The sequence below is a fragment of the Bos grunniens genome, chromosome 29, assembly GCF_055505025.1.
Source record: "Bos grunniens cultivar Pamir isolate PY7600 chromosome 29, Bosgru_T2T1.0, whole genome shotgun sequence".
Lineage (NCBI taxonomy): Eukaryota > Metazoa > Chordata > Mammalia > Artiodactyla > Bovidae > Bos > Bos grunniens.
Window position 1 is genome coordinate 6,407,259 of NC_141193.1, and position 16,772 is coordinate 6,424,030.

The following is a 16,772-nucleotide window of genomic DNA, read 5'->3' on the forward strand; positions in this document are numbered from 1 at the left end:
CGATCGAGAGGCAGCGGCACCATGAATGGGCACGGGGTGGGCAGGGCGCCCGGGTACGGCCTGAACGGGGCCGGCGAGTTTTACTGTGAGGCGGTGGAGGGGGCTCAGAACCCCGGGGGGCTCCTGCTCTCGCCCGCTGCCTTCATCAACCCGGCTCAGTACGCCAGCGTGCTGGAGGGACGCTTCAAGCAGCTTCAAGGTGGGCTCCGGGGGTGGGGTGGTGGGCTCCGAGAGGAGGGCTCGGGGGGCGGGGGCCACGGCTGGAGCCGCCCGGAGAGGGGGCCCCCACGGAGAGAGCGGCTGGGGGCGTGGGAGAGGAGCCGGAGCCAGGCCCCCGGGGTAGGGGGAGCATCTTCTGTGACTCAGACGGTTTGTGTTGGGAGACAAAGTGCCGGGGGAATAATTACAAGTGGCCGGGAAATCCGCGGACGCTGACAGAGCCGGAGAGGCTTGGACCCTCTGGAGTGGCGGCGGTGCCCCGCTGGGCGTGTGTCCCCGGGGGCGCGGAGCGCGGAGGCGCGGCCCGGTCTCCCTGAGACTCTCGGGGGTTGGGGAGGACGCGCCTGCCGGGGTGGTCCGAGAAGGAGGCAGGGGACTGAACCAACGGGGGAGGGGCCCAGGGCGTTTTGCTGTCCTGGATTTCTGAATGGGTGTTTGAGTGTGTGGAAACCGGGGAGTGTGTCAAAGGGATCTGGTGCAGACGGGTTCAAGTATGGGTCTGAGGCGGCTGTGTTCACTCTAGCACGCATAGGCCAGTGTGTTTCTCCTGGGGGCCGTGGTGTTCTGTGTGCCTGCGGATGTTTTGGACACCTGGTAAAGTTACGCTGTGTCGCTGGTGGTCGGCTTTGCACATTTTTTTTTTTCCTAGCTGCCCCCTGTTTCCACATCTTCCCCCTTTTATGCTGCCTGTGAGCCAAAATGGCCTCAGCCTCGTGTGTCTGGCATGAGGGCAGACTCCCTGGATCCAGTCGTGGCTGGTGATCAGGTAGTCCCTGGCTCCCACAGGGCCTGTGGATCCTAAGAGGAGGCCCACAGGGCATCAGGCCCTCTGAGCACTTGGTAGGACGCTGAGGTTGTCCCAGGTCCCCTGTTGGAGGTAAGAAAGACAGGAACAGACATGGGTGTGTCGCTGTGTTTTATGGGTGAGGTGCATAGGAATGTGAGATTAAGGGGTGAGTCTTTTCGGTTTCTGAGATGCTGGTGCTAAGAAAAGACAAATGAGTCTTCAGCCCTGGCCACTTGGGTTGGGTCCTTGCACTGGGCCTCTCCAGGGGGGACATGAGGAAATCCCAGTGGCCAGAGCAACTTCCAATGGGCTGAGCCTCTTCCCTCACTTTGTCATTTGTATTTTTTCTTTTTTTTTTACTGGAAGAAATTAATTTATCAGTCGTGGATATTACCATAAATAATGAGGCAAGAGTAGAATGTACTCATATACTGAAACCCAGGCTATAAAAATGTCGGGTCCAAGGCTTAACACTCCTGTCCAATTCAACAAACCTTTGTAAACGTCTCCAATGTGTCAGGGTCAGTGGTATTCTCTATGTCATTTATAATAATTTCAATTTTTGTTTTTCTGGGAAATGTAACAGCATCCCGTCTCTCAGCAGCAGCTCCCCCTGTGGACAGGCAGTGGGCATCTCGTCACTTTTTGTGAGATTGACACTGAACTCTGCCTGGCTTTCCCCTGCCCCACCCTGTGTTTCCCGGGTTCACTTTTTACCTGTTTCCAACTTCCACGATGATGTATTCACTCTTGACTTTGGAATGTTGGTGTCCTGGGACAGGATCCTCTTGCAACCAGTTGAATGAACCAGCCCAGAAATAGAGGAGCCCGTCTTTTCTTTAAATTATCCCAGGAGGGCAAGCTGACTCAGGAGACCCGCAGGCTCTATAATGTCACATCCTTCTAATGACCACTTGGAAGAGCTGCTGCTGTAATTGAAGTCCATACCCTCTCCTTTGCCCACTACCAAATGGGAACAGCCATAGCTCCTGCTGGACCGACCGGAGCAACTCTTACTCTTTCCTTCGGGTTAGATCATGCCTGAATAACAGTAACTCATCCAGGAGACATTTCGTGCGGCATCTTACATGCAGTGTCTCAGTCAACACCATGACTTGTTGAAAGAGAAAGTAATGTGCCCATTTTACAGATGAGAAAAGTGAGGCCTTAATGGATTAAACAACAGGATTTCACCACTGATACACAGCAGAGCGCTGATCCCAGGCCTTCCCTGCATGTCCCCTGCTGTAATTTCTTTCATCCTTCCTTCTCAAAGCCTGTTTTCCGTCTCTCTGTCTCTCATTTTTGTTCTTGACCCTGGTCATGAACTCATTCCAATTTATTTCCCGACTTTTCAAGTTGTGGGTTTTCCCCTCGGCTATATTCCTTCCCTTCCTCCTCCCCAGACCTCACTTCCCCAACCCCACCAACTGATGTTTAGAAGCAGGCTCCCGGTTCTTGAAGGGCAGAAATGACCCCATGTTGCCGCCACAGATGAGCGAGAAGCTGTGCAGAAGAAAACCTTCACCAAGTGGGTCAACTCGCACCTGGCCCGGGTGACGTGCCGGGTGGGCGACCTGTACAGCGACCTCCGGGACGGACGGAACCTCCTGAGGCTCCTCGAGGTGCTCTCAGGGGAGACGCTGGTGAGCTGGGGTCGCCAGGGAGGAGGTGGCCTGAGAGACAGTGGCCAGGGGGACAAGCCCTGGGGGTGGCCCTGAGCGAGAAGAGTGACACCACAGAGCAGAAAGCAGTGGCTGCCTTCTGCTCAGAGGATGGTTTCAGTTTGAGAGGCTTTGCTGTGTGGATTAAACCAGGAACATTGCTTCAGGGAGACAGGAACAGTGGCCCCATTGAAAACATTTTTTTTCCCCACTCACTCTGGGTGCAATTAATTCCCTTGGGAATCTTAATCTGCTCCAAACCTCATCTGCAACTCAGCTTTAGCTTCCCCGGGTGGTGCCTGTGTTCCTGAGGGAGGTCATGGGGAAGCCGTAGGAGGCAGGGCCCCGGGAAAGCTAGGAGGGAAGGAGGAGGAGGAGGCCCACAGGCCCACGGCTTTGTGTCCCCTCCCTCCATAGCCAAAGCCCACGAAGGGCCGCATGCGGATCCACTGCCTGGAGAATGTGGACAAGGCGCTGCAGTTCCTGAAGGAGCAAAAAGTGCATTTGGAAAACATGGGCTCACATGACATCGTGGACGGGAACCACCGCCTGACCCTTGGGCTGGTGTGGACCATCATCCTTCGATTCCAGGTACCCGCATGGTGTCAACTGGCGTGTGCCCTGCACACCAGTGCAGCATCTCCCATGGTCACTGTACACATGGGGGGCCCAGAACCTCACACACTGGGGCAGGGGACCCTCATCATTAAACAGCACAGAGGCCAGCGTGGGTGTTGTCAAACTGCTATGGCAAATTCCCTGTGGCCTGGTCCGATGCTGCTGCTGCTGCTGCTGCTGAGTCGCTTCAGTCGTGTCCGACTCTGCGACGCCATAGACAGCAGCCCACCAGGCTCCCCCGTCCCTGGGATTCTCCAGGCAAGAACACTGGAGTGGGTTGCCATTTTCTTCTCCGGTGCGTGAAAGTGAAAAGTGAAAGTGAAGTCGCTCAGTCGTGTCTGACTCTTAGCGACCCCGTGGACTGCAGCCTACCAGGCTCCTCCGCCCAGGGGATTTTCCAGGCAAGAGGACTGGAGTCGGGTACCATTGCCTAGTCCACTGGAGGACCACATTTGGGGGCACAAAAAACCACAGAGAGCGTTAGAACTGCATTTGGGGTCTGGTTACCAGTCCACTCCTCTACCTCAAACTCTGCTCGCCTCTGTCAAAAGAATAGCCACCCAGCTCCTTCTTATGCTCTGAGCATCGCCAGTCCAGGGTCCTGATGCCATCACAGCTCTCCTGATCGCCTGCTTACACCCTGAGTGTAACTCCCTGCTCCTTCCAGCCCTAAGCAGAGCTCCATCAGCTTCACCTTTGAAGCCCAGCTCTCAGGAAATGTTCACTTCTCCACCTGTAGTTTTCCCCTCAGCAAGAACCAGCATCTTTGCCTTCAAGGCACTTCCTCTTCTGAATTCCCACCCCTTTCTGCTGCCTCAAATCCTTTTGACCTGGAGTTCTGTGGTCATTAGTCCGAGAAGAAAGGCCCTAGGCTGTATCCCTAGGCCCCTAATTGAGGAGTCTAAGGAGCTTCTGAGCATCTCTGATAACTCCAGGACATCTCTGATAACTGAGCATCTCTGATAACTCCAGGAGCTATCGGAAAGGAAGCTGTTCAGGAAGTGAGGGCCTTCCTTCCTTCCTTCCCTCTTAGATCCAAGACATAAGTGTGGAAACAGAAGACAACAAGGAGAAGAAGTCAGCCAAGGATGCCTTGCTACTCTGGTGCCAGATGAAGACTGCTGGGTGAGGCTGCCAGAGAACATGGCCTTGGAGGGCTGGATGCACCAAGGCTGTGCAGTAGGAAGGAAGGACGGGGGCCCAGGAACTATGAGCTGCGGATCCATCCTGGAGGCCTACTCACTGTCTATCCCGGCCTCTGTTTATAGGTACCCCAATGTCAACGTGAACAACTTCACCACCAGCTGGAGAGATGGGCTGGCCTTCAACGCCATCGTGCATAAACACCGGTGAGAAGACGGGGGTTGGCCATCCTGTCTGAGCTGCTGGATGGGTTGATGACCCAGGGGCCCGCACACACACGTAGACAAAGCAGTGAGACAAGCTGAGCTCCACGGCAGTCAGGAGGCGTGAATGTTCAGAGAAGAGCCCAGAATGTGGGGGTGCTTCCTGCACAGAGGTCTTGCGATGGGAAGTCGAGGTGGGGAGGTGCAGTGGGGGTGGAGGGCTTGGGAACTTAGAGATCAAGATGGGGTGGCTTTCCTTTTCCTCTTTAGGCTCTCATGTGCCCTTGATTCCTTCTCTATTCCCTCCCCACCCAGGCCAGACCTGCTGGATTTCGAGTCCCTGAAGAAGTGTAATGCACACTACAATCTGCAGAATGCCTTCAATCTGGCTGAGAAGGAGCTGGGACTTACGAAGCTGCTGGATCCTGAAGGTGGGACAGAGCTATGTGAAAGAGCGGCTGTGGGCTAGAGACAGAAGGTGGATGACGGATGCCAAGAGCTGAGGGCGGGGAGAACGGAAGTCCCTGCTGGAGGTTTACCTGGTTTCTTTGGGGGGGGCAGTGATGGAAATGATCTGGAATTAGATCACGGTGATGGTTGCACAACCCTGTGAATATACAAAAATCCACGGAACGGTGTACTTCAAAAAGGTGAATTTTATGGCATAAAAATTCTATTTCAGTGTAGGAAGAAAGGCAGCCCTGTGTGGGGTTTGGTTCTATCCCAGCCCTCCATGAAGCAGCTCTGTAACACAGAGCTGGTTGCTTGGCCTCTCTGTGGCTCAGTTTCCTCACCTCTAAAATGAGAATATTTAAAAAAAATAAAAATAAAAAAGGACTTCCCTGGCAGACCAGCAGTTAAGACTCCACACTCCCAACGCAAGGGGCATGAAGAACTAAGATCCTGCAATGCCCCATGGGGTGGCCAAAACATTAATCTTAGTCTACAAGGTCTCTAAGGGCCCCAAAATTCTAGGGTTCTAAATTAAGCTCTGTGACCTTGAGATCTCACCAAGCACTGGTATCATGGTCAGTTGACCCTGCTGGTTGGTCCCTATGGTTCTGATCTAATGCCCATGAGACTGGGAATGGCCACCGGGCTTTGTTCTGTACCTGACATTGCGCTTGCATGCTAAGCCACTTCAGTCGTGTCCGACTCTTTGCGACCCTATGGACTGAAGCCCACCAGGCTCTTCTGTCCATGGGGATTCTCCAGGCAAGAGGACTGGAGTGGGTTGCCATTTCCTCCTCCAGGGGATCTTCCTGACCCAGGGATCAAACCCACCTGTCTTAAATCTCCTACATCTGCAGGCGTGTTCTTTACCACTAGTGCCACCTACCTGACATGCTTTAACTAACTGAATTCTCACAACACCCCTCTTTGAAATCAGTTTCATCATTACACCATTTATGGAAGAAAAAACAGGGTTCTGTAAAGATTATGTGACTCCCCCAAGGTCACACTGCTGAAGGAGCTGAGATTTGAATTCAGGCAGCCTAGCTCTAGAGCCTGTTTCCTGAGCTGCCTCCCTGGGAGAGCAGAGAACAGTCTTGGTACAGAAAAGAGCAGGACAGAAGGGCCAAGGAAATTTCCAGCATTTCCTTGTTGGAAATGCTCCTTCTGAGGTTCCCTGGGCAGATTTGGGACTTGGCTGTTTTCTCCCTGTTTTCCATCCCACCAGTAGCCCCTTTTCCCATGCCCTCTTAGTCCAAAATGACAAATATCAGCTTAACAATGATTGAAGCAGGCCAAACACAAGTCTCCTTGGAGAGCATTTGAGAAGCATAGTGATGATAAAGAACGTGGAAGTAAAACTTAGTGTCCTAAAAAAAAAAAAAAACAACTTAGTGTCCTGTAACTTTCTGAGGTGATTTTCACAGCTCCCACCTGGCTGTGGGTCGGCCAAGGTGGTCAGGAGGGCTTCTAGTCTCAGTCTTCCCTGGAGGTAGGATACAATCTGGCCTAATTAAGAGAACCTGGGGATTTCAAGTCATAGTCAGCCTTGCTGTCCTCGAGGTAGACGCTAGTATGGCTTGAAGGACACTCACGTCCTGGGCCCACAACTGAACTTTGAGAGTGGGGTCAGAAATAGCCATGCTGGGGGCTTCCCTGGTGGTCCAGTGGTTAAGGTTCTTCTTCTATTGCAGAGGGTGAGGGTTCGACCCCTGATCAGGGAAGCTCCACATGCTGTGAGGTGCAGCCAAAAATAATTTTTTTAATTAAAAAAGAAGAAATAGCCATGCCTGTGTCCTGAGATGGCCCTGAGAATTGGCCTCTGTCCCTGCTCCCAGGGCTCCCTGGGTCCATCCCTCTGGACATCCCAGGCTTCATTCGTGCCTTCTGTCTTGGTGCCCCTAAACTGCATGACTTCTTGGACATTTTTCCAGCCCACAAGCCCACAATCCAGCCCCAAGTAGGAATGCTGTTTCTTGTCTCTCTTCCTCCAAGCAACTCCTTTTGGTCTCCCCATTGGGAAAACTGGGTAAAAGCCTCTTTGGGCATCTGGGTTTTATTCTCTGCTTGTTTCTTAGAGGAAAGAAGTTAGCTTTTCATGCCCTTTTAGTCCAAATGGTTAATCTGTCATTTTTCCTCTGAAGGGAGCTGGAGAGATAACCTCGTGGAGCTGGGAGGGGAGTAAGTGATTGGGATTGGGACTGGAGTAAGTGATTCAGATTGTGGGCCTACTTCTGGGAGGCAGGATTCTAATCTTTGTCTGACCTGAGTGATCCTTTTTCTCAGATGTGAATGTGGACCAACCAGATGAGAAATCAATTATTACCTATGTGGCTACTTACTACCACTACTTCTCCAAGATGAAAGCCCTGGCCGTGGAAGGCAAAAGAATTGGCAAGGTACACTCCAGCATGGGGTTGATGGGCGTACAGTCCAGAGGAGGCCTGACCTGGGGTCCTGTTCCCCTGAAGCAGGGGCAGGGGAGGGCTGGGCCGGTGACCCCACGTCGCGGTCTCACAGGTGCTGGACCACGCCATGGAGGCAGAGCGCCTGGTGGAGAAGTATGAATCCCTGGCCTCCGAGCTGCTCCAGTGGATCGAGCAGACCATCGTGACCCTCAATGACCGGCAGCTGGCCAACTCCCTGAGCGGAGTCCAGAACCAGCTCCAGTCCTTTAATTCCTACCGCACCGTGGAGAAGCCACCCAAGTAGGTGTCCCTGGGCGTCACCCAGCCTCGGCTGGCCTGCCCTGAGCTGTGCTCACACACAGGAAGCCTAAATTAGGGGGGCCTTTTGGGAGAGAAATTTGGCAGCACAGAAATTCAGTGGCTGCTCATTCCCCCAGCTCAGAGTGCCAGGAGCAGCACCAAAGCAATTTTTTAAAAAATAATTATCCATTACACGAAATCATGCTATGGAAATGATTGCTGTAGTACATAGAGCTGGTGCAGTCCGCTCAGATAAGATTGGTCTGGGTGTTGCAACAACCCAATCCTAGTTTAAGGACAGGGCATTGGACCTGACAGGTGGTCACTGCTGGCAATACAGGTGTGTGGCTTGTCACTTCCGCGCTGCACAGCTTCTTATCATTTATGTATTTTAGCAGTCGACTGTTGAAGTGTGGCTTGACTGTTGGGCAGTTCTACACAGAACATGCTAAAACTTCGATTTTTTATTTGTGACCTCTTTCGGAGTTAACGTGTTTTGGCTCCAAAACTAGTATTATTCCAGAAACACCCTTTTCTGCGCTTTCCGGGGAATGATTTGAGGTGTGCCCTTTGACCCAGAAAGTCCTCTTCTGGGCATTAAACAAAAATGTAGCTTTAAGGATTTTCACGAAGGTGACCTTTGTAAAAGAAAAATAAGTCATGGGACAGCCACTGAAAACAATATTGAAGAAACGTGTTTATTGACCTGAAAAGATGTCCATGGAACATAATAGAAGACAGCAGAGAGCAAAGGGTTAAGCGACCAAGGTTCAGAGTACCTGAGTTCAAATCTTAGCTCTGCCATCTAGCCCTGGTGAGCATTGGGCATCTTATTTAGCCTGCCTGTGCCTCGGTTTTCTCATCGGGAAAATGAGGGTTATGGGAGCATGTAGTGAGAGCTAAGAGTTAATGTATGCAAAGCCCTGAAAGCAGGGCCTGGCGGTCAGCGAGCGAGTCCTCAACAAATGTTAGTCATGGTTCTCATATGATCCCGTCTGCAGACTCGCCTGCCCAGGGGGACGGTGCTTGCGTCTGTGTAGTTTTCAGTTGTTTCAAAATTAGGTTCTTGGGACTTCCCTGGTGGTCCTAGGACTTCGCAGTCCCAATGCTGGGGGCCTGGTTCTATCCCTGGTCAGGGAACTGGATCCCAGATGCCACAACTAAGAGTTCGAATACCGCAGCTAAAGAACTGGAGTCCAGCACGGTCCAATCAGTTAATTAAAGTAAATCCTTAAAAAATAATAAATAAAATTAGGTTCTTTTTAAACGAGGATTTTGCCAGGATTTTCTGGCTTTCCCACAAAGCTTTTCCGAGAAGAAAAGCAACACGAGACACTTCATTTTGAAACATAATGAGACCCCAGGCCCCTCAAGGGCTTTGCCTCTGACCCGACTCGGCCTCCTGCCTCAGGTTCACCGAGAAAGGCAACTTGGAAGTGCTGCTCTTCACCATCCAGAGCAAGCTGCGGGCCAACAACCAGAAGGTCTACACGCCCCGCGAGGGCCGGCTCATCTCCGACATCAACAAGGTCCACAGCCTCCCTTCTGTGTCCCGGTCGACCCACCCTCAGCAGCAGCCCCTCCTGTCCCCACCTGAACCCTCAGCCCGGCTGCCCCCCATGGAACTCCCGTGGTCATGGACTCCCATGACCTCTCCCAGTCCCGCACGTCCTCCCCTCTGCCTCCGTCTGTCTCTCTACGAAAATTAGATCCCAGCCCCTTATCTTGCTCAGCATGTCCCCAGATCTCTGGCCCTACTTTTATTTCATTTTTTTTTTTCACAAACAACGTAAGATTAACAGAAGTAACAGACTTCACCCCCCAGTCCCACCACCGCAGACAAGTCCAGCGATTTCCACTCGTCCCCACGCCCCTCCCATCTCTGTCCCCAGCAGACGTGTTTCTCACGTGGTTCTGTGGCACAGCCACCACCTGCCCGGCTCCTCACACTTCCCTGCACAGGCATCTGATCGCATTCCACAGACCCACTAGACCGAGCTGCCCTGGGACCCACCCTGCGCACCACCCCCAATCCCCCTCAGCCCTCCCCACCCTCACTTCCTAAGCCCTGGTTCCTGGGCGCTAACCTGGTCTCCACGGTCTCCACCTTGCAGGCCTGGGAGCGGCTCGAGAAAGCCGAGCACGAGCGCGAGCTAGCCCTGCGCACAGAGCTCATCCGCCAGGAGAAGCTGGAGCAGCTGGCCGCCCGCTTCGACCGCAAGGCTGCCATGCGGGAGACCTGGCTCAGTGAGAACCAGCGCTTGGTGTCCCAGGTAGGACGCACGGCGCTCCTGGCCCACCCAGGCAGGTCTGGAGACACGGGGAGTTAGAGAGACAGAGGTGGATAAGGAGCCCTGCCGCGTGGGGAGCTAATGAAACAAGAACTCCATGGCTCAGATGAGCAGACCAAGAACCCGGGAACTGGAGGCTTGAACGGGAATAGGGCTGATGAGCCAGGATGGGGTGGGACAGATGGGACGCCTAGAACCACCCCCTGGAGCTGGTGTCTTGCAGCAGAAGTGCTCTAGGGAGGGCAGGGGGTGAGCAGAGCGGTGGCCCCCAGCCCCCAGACCTCCCTCCCTGCCCCGCCCCAGGACAACTTCGGCCTGGAGCTGGCCGCCGTGGAGGCAGCGGTGCGGAAGCACGAAGCCATCGAGACGGACATCGTGGCCTACAGCGGCCGGGTGCAGGCGGTGGACGCCGTGGCCGCAGAGCTGGCCGCTGAGCGCTACCACGACATCAAGCGCATCGCCGCGCGGCAGCACAATGTATCACGGCTCTGGGACTTCCTGCGGCAGATGGTGGCCGCCCGGCGGGAGCGGCTCCTCCTCAACCTGGAGCTGCAGAAGGTGTTCCAGGACCTGCTCTACCTCATGGACTGGATGGAAGAGATGAAGGTACCCGCAGATGCTGCGGTCGGGCCGAGATGGTCGGGACCGTGCTGGGGGGTGGCGATGAGCAGGTTCCCTCAGCTGCTCAGCCAGGTCTTTGCAGAGTGTACACCACTTTGGGGCCCTGTCCTCGGTTCAGATAAGCAGACTGCTCCCTGTCCTCATGGGGCTCACGTTCCAGGGGGAGGAGACTGATGATAAAACCCTTGGCCTGTCCATAAACAATATAGCAGCTGGGTGTGAAACCTATGAGGAAACAGCAACAGGCCATGTGATGGAGTGGTCCAGGACGGCCTCCCTGAAAAATGCCTTTTATGCTGAGAGCAGAGTGGAGCTCTGAGGAAAGAATGTTCCAGGCCAAAGGAACAGAAAGGCCCTGGGCCTGCTCATGTGTGGCACGTTCCAATGAGAAGGGAGGCCCGCGGGGACAGTAAGAACAGGTGCCAGGGGGGTGGGGCACAGGGGATAAGGTCAGAGAGGAAGTAGCCAGCTCACTTAAGGCACACAGGCCTGGTCAAGGAGTTTGGGTGTTACTCAGAGTAACGTGGAGCACTGAAGGTGCTTAGAAGGTTTTGAAAAGGGGGAGAGACATGATTCTGCATTTTCACATTTTTTAAAAATGTCACTTTGGCTGCTATTTGAAGAAGGGCTGTGGGCAGCCAGAGTGGGAGCTGAGAGACCAGTCCGAGGCTGTTGCAGTGATCCAGGCGAGAGATGGGGACCCGGATAGGCCAGGAGAGACAATGACGTTCTCTGGGGGGCTGGGGATGGAGCCGCGACCATAGGAGGGCGGGGATAATTCTGGGGCTGAGAAAATGAGTCAGCGCAGAGATTCCTGGAGCAGGATTTAGTAAGAAAGTCGTTCCGCAGGAGGGGAGTTGAGTGCAGAGGCCAGGGTGCCAGGACAGAGCTCAGGGGTCCCTATGTGTGTGAGTGAAGGCCGACGGACGGACGGAAGCAGGCTTGCTCACGTGGGTGCGATCAAGTGGAGCTGCCCAAAGAGTCAGGTTGTGTGGTTGATCCTTGGAAGACAGGGCGAGGGGTGTGTGTGTGTGTGTGTGCGCGCGCGCGCGCGCGTGCGCGTGTGGGGTGGGGCAAGAGCCTCAGCTCAGAGGGAACTGTGCAGCTCTCAGACGGGCATCGACATGCCCGGCGTGCCCCACAGGGCCGGCTGCAGTCCCAAGACCTGGGCAAACACCTGACGGGAGTGGAGGACCTGCTGCAGCTGCACGAGCTGGTGGAAGCCGACATCGCCGTGCAGGCCGAGAGGGTGCGGGCGGTCAGCGCCTCTGCGCTGCGCTTCTGCGACCCCGGGAAAGGTGACAGCGGGGGAAGGGACTGGGAAAGGGAGGGGCTGGAAGGAGGACAGTAAGAGCCGAAGCAGCAAGACGGGAAGAACCTGGGGACAGGAAAGGCGATGGGTGGTTGGTGGGTGGCAGAGTGAGAGGTGTGGGGTGAGGGGGTTAGAACTGGGGGGCACACACAAGAGGCGGAGGGCTGGGCCACAGCTCTTGGCCCTCTGGTGTGACCTTTGCAGAGTACAAACCCTGTGACCCCCAGCTGGTGTCGGAGCGGGTGGCTGCCCTGGAGAAGAGCTATGAGTCGCTGTGCGAACTGGCAGCGGCTCGCAGGGCCCGGCTGGAAGAGTCCCGGCGGCTCTGGCGCTTCCTCTGGGAGGTGGGCGAGGCCGAGGCCTGGGTGCGGGAACAGCAGCACCTCCTGGCCTCGGCAGAAACCGGCCGGGACCTGACCGGCGTCCTCCGCCTGCTCAACAAGCACACCGCCCTGCGGGGCGAGATGAGCGGCCGCCTGGGGCCCCTGAAGCTCACCCTGGAGCAGGGCCAGCAGTTAGTGGCTGAGGGCCACCCTGGGGCCGGCCAGGCAGCCGCCCGCACCGCCGAGCTCCAAGCCCAGTGGGAGCGGCTGGAAGCCCTGGCGGAGGAGCGGGCCCAGCGGCTCGCCCAGGCCGCCAGCCTCTACCAGTTCCAGGCGGACGCCAACGACATGGAGGCCTGGCTGGTGGATGCGCTACGCCTGGTGTCCAGCCCTGAGCTGGGGCACGACGAGTTCTCCACGCAGGCCCTGGCCCGGCAGCACCGGGCCCTGGAGGAAGAGATCCGGGGCCACCGGCCCACGCTGGACGCACTGAGGGAGCAGGCGGCCGCCCTGCCGCTCGCGCTGAGCCGCGCGCCCGAGGTGCAGGGCCGCGTGCCCGCCCTGCAGCGGCACTACGAGGAGCTGCGGGCCCGGGCGGGCGAGCGTGCCCGCGCCCTGGAGGCCGCCCTGGCGCTCTACACCATGCTCAGCGAGGCCGGGGCCTGCGGGCTCTGGGTGGAGGAGAAGGAGCAGTGGCTCAACGGGCTCGCCCTGCCCGAGCGCCTGGAGGACCTGGAGGTCGTGCAGCAGAGGTAGGCGCCCTGCCCCTGCCCCCTGCCCCCCGCCCCCCACCCCCGCCTCCAGACTGGCCTTGTGAGCTGGGGGCCAGCGTGTGGGGTGAGGTCCCGCCATAACCCGCCTGCTCCTGCTACCCTACTTTGAGTCTTAGCAGGCGTCTGTTTTTGGTTTTAATGAAAAATGTTAAACATACTCAGAAATAGAAACCTTATTCAACAGACTCAGCCAGATTTCAATAATCATCAGCATCATGCTCTGTTAGACTGATTTTCCTTTTCAAAAGCAAATCCCCAATGGGAACATTTCACCCCTGTACTTTCCAGGAACATAGAAGTTTGTGATATGAGTAAATTGTTTTATCACTGTCTGTGCAGACTTAAAATAGCTAAGCCTTTGAAGTTATAAGCCTTTTAGACAGAGACACAGATTAATCTCTCATAAAGTAGCTTTATTTACAGAATAAGAAATCTTAAAATTTAGAAAGCATGTTTTTCTCATAGAACCACCCACAATACCATTATCAGATAAAACAAAATTAGGAATTCCGTGATATCATCTACTACTCAAACTGTAGTCAGATTTTTTGGTGGTTTTTAAAATATAATGAAAGATTTTTTTTTTCTTGTTTTCAAGATATCCCATGACAGGAGTCAGGAAGGTACCACCCCTGTGTCAAATTGAGCCTCAGCCTGTTTTTATAAATAAAGCTTTATCAGAACATGGCTATACCCATTCATTTACATATCATCCCTTAGCATTAAAGGATGCATTAAGGATGCCTTAGCATTAAAACAGCCTGGTTGAATACATGTGAGAAAGATCAAATGGTTCACCAAACCTAAAATATTTACTTCCTGACCCAGGGATCAAAACTGGGTCTCTCGCATTGCAGGCAGATTCCTTACCATCTGAGCCACCAGGAAAGCCCCAAAATATTTACTGTCTGACCCATTTGCAGAATCTGCTCTAGGAAAATATGAAATGTTTCTGGGGAAAGATATGCTTCACTTACTTATCACTTAAATTTTTTTAGTCCTCGGTTCGGTTCAGTTCAGTCGCTCAGTCGTGTCCGACTCTTTGCGACCCCATGAATCGCAGCACGCCAGGCCTCCCTGTCCATCACCAACTCCAGGAGTTCACCCAGACTCACGTCCAACGAGTCAGTGATGCCATCCAGCCATCTCATCCTCTGTCGTCCCCTTCTCCTCCTGCCCCCAATCCCTCCCAGCATCAGGGTCTTTTCCAATGAGTCAACTCTTCTCATGAGGTGGCCAAAGTACTGGAATTTCAGCTTTAGCATCATTCCTTCCAAAGAAATCCCAGGGCTGATCTTCAGAATGGACTGGTTGGATCTCCTTGCAGTCCAAGGGACTCTCAAGAGTCTTCTCCAACACCACAGTTCAAAAGCATCAATTCTTAGGTGCTCATCTTTCTTCACAGTCCAACTCTCACATCCATACATGACCACAGGAAAAACCATAGCCTTGACTAGATGGACCTCTGTTGGTAAAGTAATGTCTCTGTTTTGGAATATGCTATCTAGGTTGGTCATAACTTTTCTTCCAAGGAGTAAGCGTCTTTTAATTTCATGGCTACAGTCACCATCTGCAGTGATTTTGGAGCCCCCCAAAAATAAAGTCTGACACTGTTTCCACTGTTTCCCCATCTATTTCCCATGAAGTGATGGGACCGGATGCCATGATCAGTTCATCTTTTAACACATATTAGTAAGGTGGGACCCACGTAGGCAGCTAAGGGGTAAGTCCCAGGAGGAATAAGGGAGCTTGTGCTGAAGGGTGAGGTCCGCTGCTAGGGATTAGTTTGACTTGTTGTCCAGCTGTTCCTGACCTTTAATTTTCAGCACGTTTTTGAGCAGCTCTAGAGGTGACAGTTTTTCTAGTTGATTAGTGGGAGTGGGGGGCTCCCCCTTGATCCACAGATGCTGTGAACCATGTAGGGAAGAGATGCAGAGGCCCCTATACATAAACCTCATGTTGACAGAGAGGAGTTCTCTTGGGCACCTAAGGGAGGTGGCCCAGTGCACCGCTGCCTCCTGCCGCTCACCTCCAGCTCTTCCACCCATCAGGTTTGAGACCCTGGAGCCCGAAATGAACGCACTTGCTGCACGAATTACTGCCGTGAATGACATCGCAGAACAGTTGCTGAAGGCCAACCCGCCAGGGAAGGACAGCATTGTCAACACCCAGAAGCAGCTCAACCACAGGTGGGGTGAGAAAGCACGCAGCAGACAGGATGGCAGCCGGAAGGGAGTCGGTAGGGATGAGATGGAGGCTAAAGGCGAGGAGAGAAAGCCATCTGGAATATGTCCAGGGGAAGGGGGCTGGTGATGAAAGAGATGGAAATGGGTTAAAGGTTGCCTGGGGCTTCCCTGGCAGCTCAGTGGTAAAGAATTCACCTGCCAATGCAGGAGATGCAGGTTCGATCCCTGGGTCAGGAAGATCCCCTGGAGAAGGAAATGGCAACCCACTCTGGTATTCTTGCCTGGGAAGTCCCATGGGCTGGGGAGCCTGGCAGGCTATACAGTCCATAGCGTCGCAAAGAGCCAGACATGACAGCGATTAAACAGCAACACCAAAAAAAGGTCGTTTGAAGAGGCTTGGGCCTGGACTGGGGGCAGACAAGGAGTTGAGGGCAGACGAGTGGGGAGCAGCCTCTGCAAACAGCAGGTGGTAGCATAAATCAAGGGAGAGAGAAGCAGGAAGAGGCTGCAGAATATACCTGGAAAGGGCAGGGAAGCTGAGCAACTCCAGACACCCCCTCGGCCCTCAGGTGGCAGCAGTTTCGGTCTCTGGCGGACGGCAAGAAGGCGGCCCTGACGTCAGCCCTGAGCATCCAGAACTACCACCTAGAGTGCACGGAGACACAGGCTTGGATGAGAGAAAAGACCAAGGTCATTGAGTCCACCCAGGGCCTGGGTAATGACCTGGCTGGCGTGCTGGCGCTGCAGCGCAAGCTGGCTGGCACTGAGCGGGACCTGGAGGCCATCGCCGCCCGGGTGGGCGAACTGACCCGAGAGGCAAATGCCCTGGCTGCTGGCCACCCTGCCCAAGCCCCTGCCATCAACGCCCGGCTTGGAGAGGTGCAGGCCGGCTGGGAGGACCTCAGGGCCACCATGCGGCGGCGAGAGGAGTCGCTGGGCGAGGCGCGGCGGCTGCAGGACTTCCTGCGCAGCTTGGATGACTTCCAGGCCTGGCTCGGCCGCACGCAGACCTCCGTGGCCTCTGAAGAAGGACCTGCCACCCTGCCTGAAGCCGAGGCCCTCCTGGCCCAACACGCAGCCCTGCGGGGAGAGGTGGAACGGGCCCGGAGCGAGTACAGCCAGCTGCGGGCTGTGGGTGAGGAGGTGACCCGGGACCAGGCTGATCCCCAGTGCCTCTTCCTGCGGCAGCGACTGGAAGCACTGGGAACTGGCTGGGAGGAGCTGGGCCGCATGTGGGAGAGCCGGCAAGGCCGCCTGGCCCAGGCCCACGGTTTCCAGGGCTTCTTGCGGGATGCTCGCCAGGCCGAAGGCGTACTCAGCAGTCAGGTAAGAGTCCGGGGGGCAGCGTCCGAACCAGGAAGAAGTGGGTCAGGGGAATGTGAGGGACTGATGGATGGGGAGAGAAATGGCAGCAGGTGGAATAGCTGAGCAAACAGGATGAGCAGGGGGAACACAGCCAAAAGGGTGAGGG

The 16,772-nt window shown here is 54.9% G+C and overlaps 1 protein-coding gene across 2 annotated transcripts in view; it reads left to right on the forward strand.

Moving 5' to 3' along the window:
* The window catches only part of SPTBN2 (spectrin beta, non-erythrocytic 2), a 41,279-nt gene that overhangs the window by 10,022 nt on the left and 14,485 nt on the right, over nucleotides 1-16,772 (forward strand). Inside the window, exons 1-15 of one of the 2 annotated variants that reach the window (XM_086385667.1) lie at nucleotides 22-199; nucleotides 2,501-2,652; nucleotides 3,088-3,261; nucleotides 4,322-4,413; nucleotides 4,557-4,637; nucleotides 4,950-5,065; nucleotides 7,374-7,486; nucleotides 7,608-7,795; nucleotides 9,207-9,324; nucleotides 9,910-10,068; nucleotides 10,390-10,692; nucleotides 11,852-12,005; nucleotides 12,224-13,094; nucleotides 15,167-15,304; nucleotides 15,871-16,627. In XM_086385667.1, the coding sequence (XP_086241793.1) occupies nucleotides 22-199; nucleotides 2,501-2,652; nucleotides 3,088-3,261; nucleotides 4,322-4,413; nucleotides 4,557-4,637; nucleotides 4,950-5,065; nucleotides 7,374-7,486; nucleotides 7,608-7,795; nucleotides 9,207-9,324; nucleotides 9,910-10,068; nucleotides 10,390-10,692; nucleotides 11,852-12,005; nucleotides 12,224-13,094; nucleotides 15,167-15,304; nucleotides 15,871-16,627 (3,594 nt within the window). Of the gene's footprint in view, nucleotides 1-21; nucleotides 200-2,500; nucleotides 2,653-3,087; nucleotides 3,262-4,321; nucleotides 4,414-4,556; nucleotides 4,638-4,949; nucleotides 5,066-7,373; nucleotides 7,487-7,607; nucleotides 7,796-9,206; nucleotides 9,325-9,909; nucleotides 10,069-10,389; nucleotides 10,693-11,851; nucleotides 12,006-12,223; nucleotides 13,095-15,166; nucleotides 15,305-15,870; nucleotides 16,628-16,772 lie in introns of those variants that run through there. The other variant, XM_086385668.1, reaches the window with a different exon arrangement.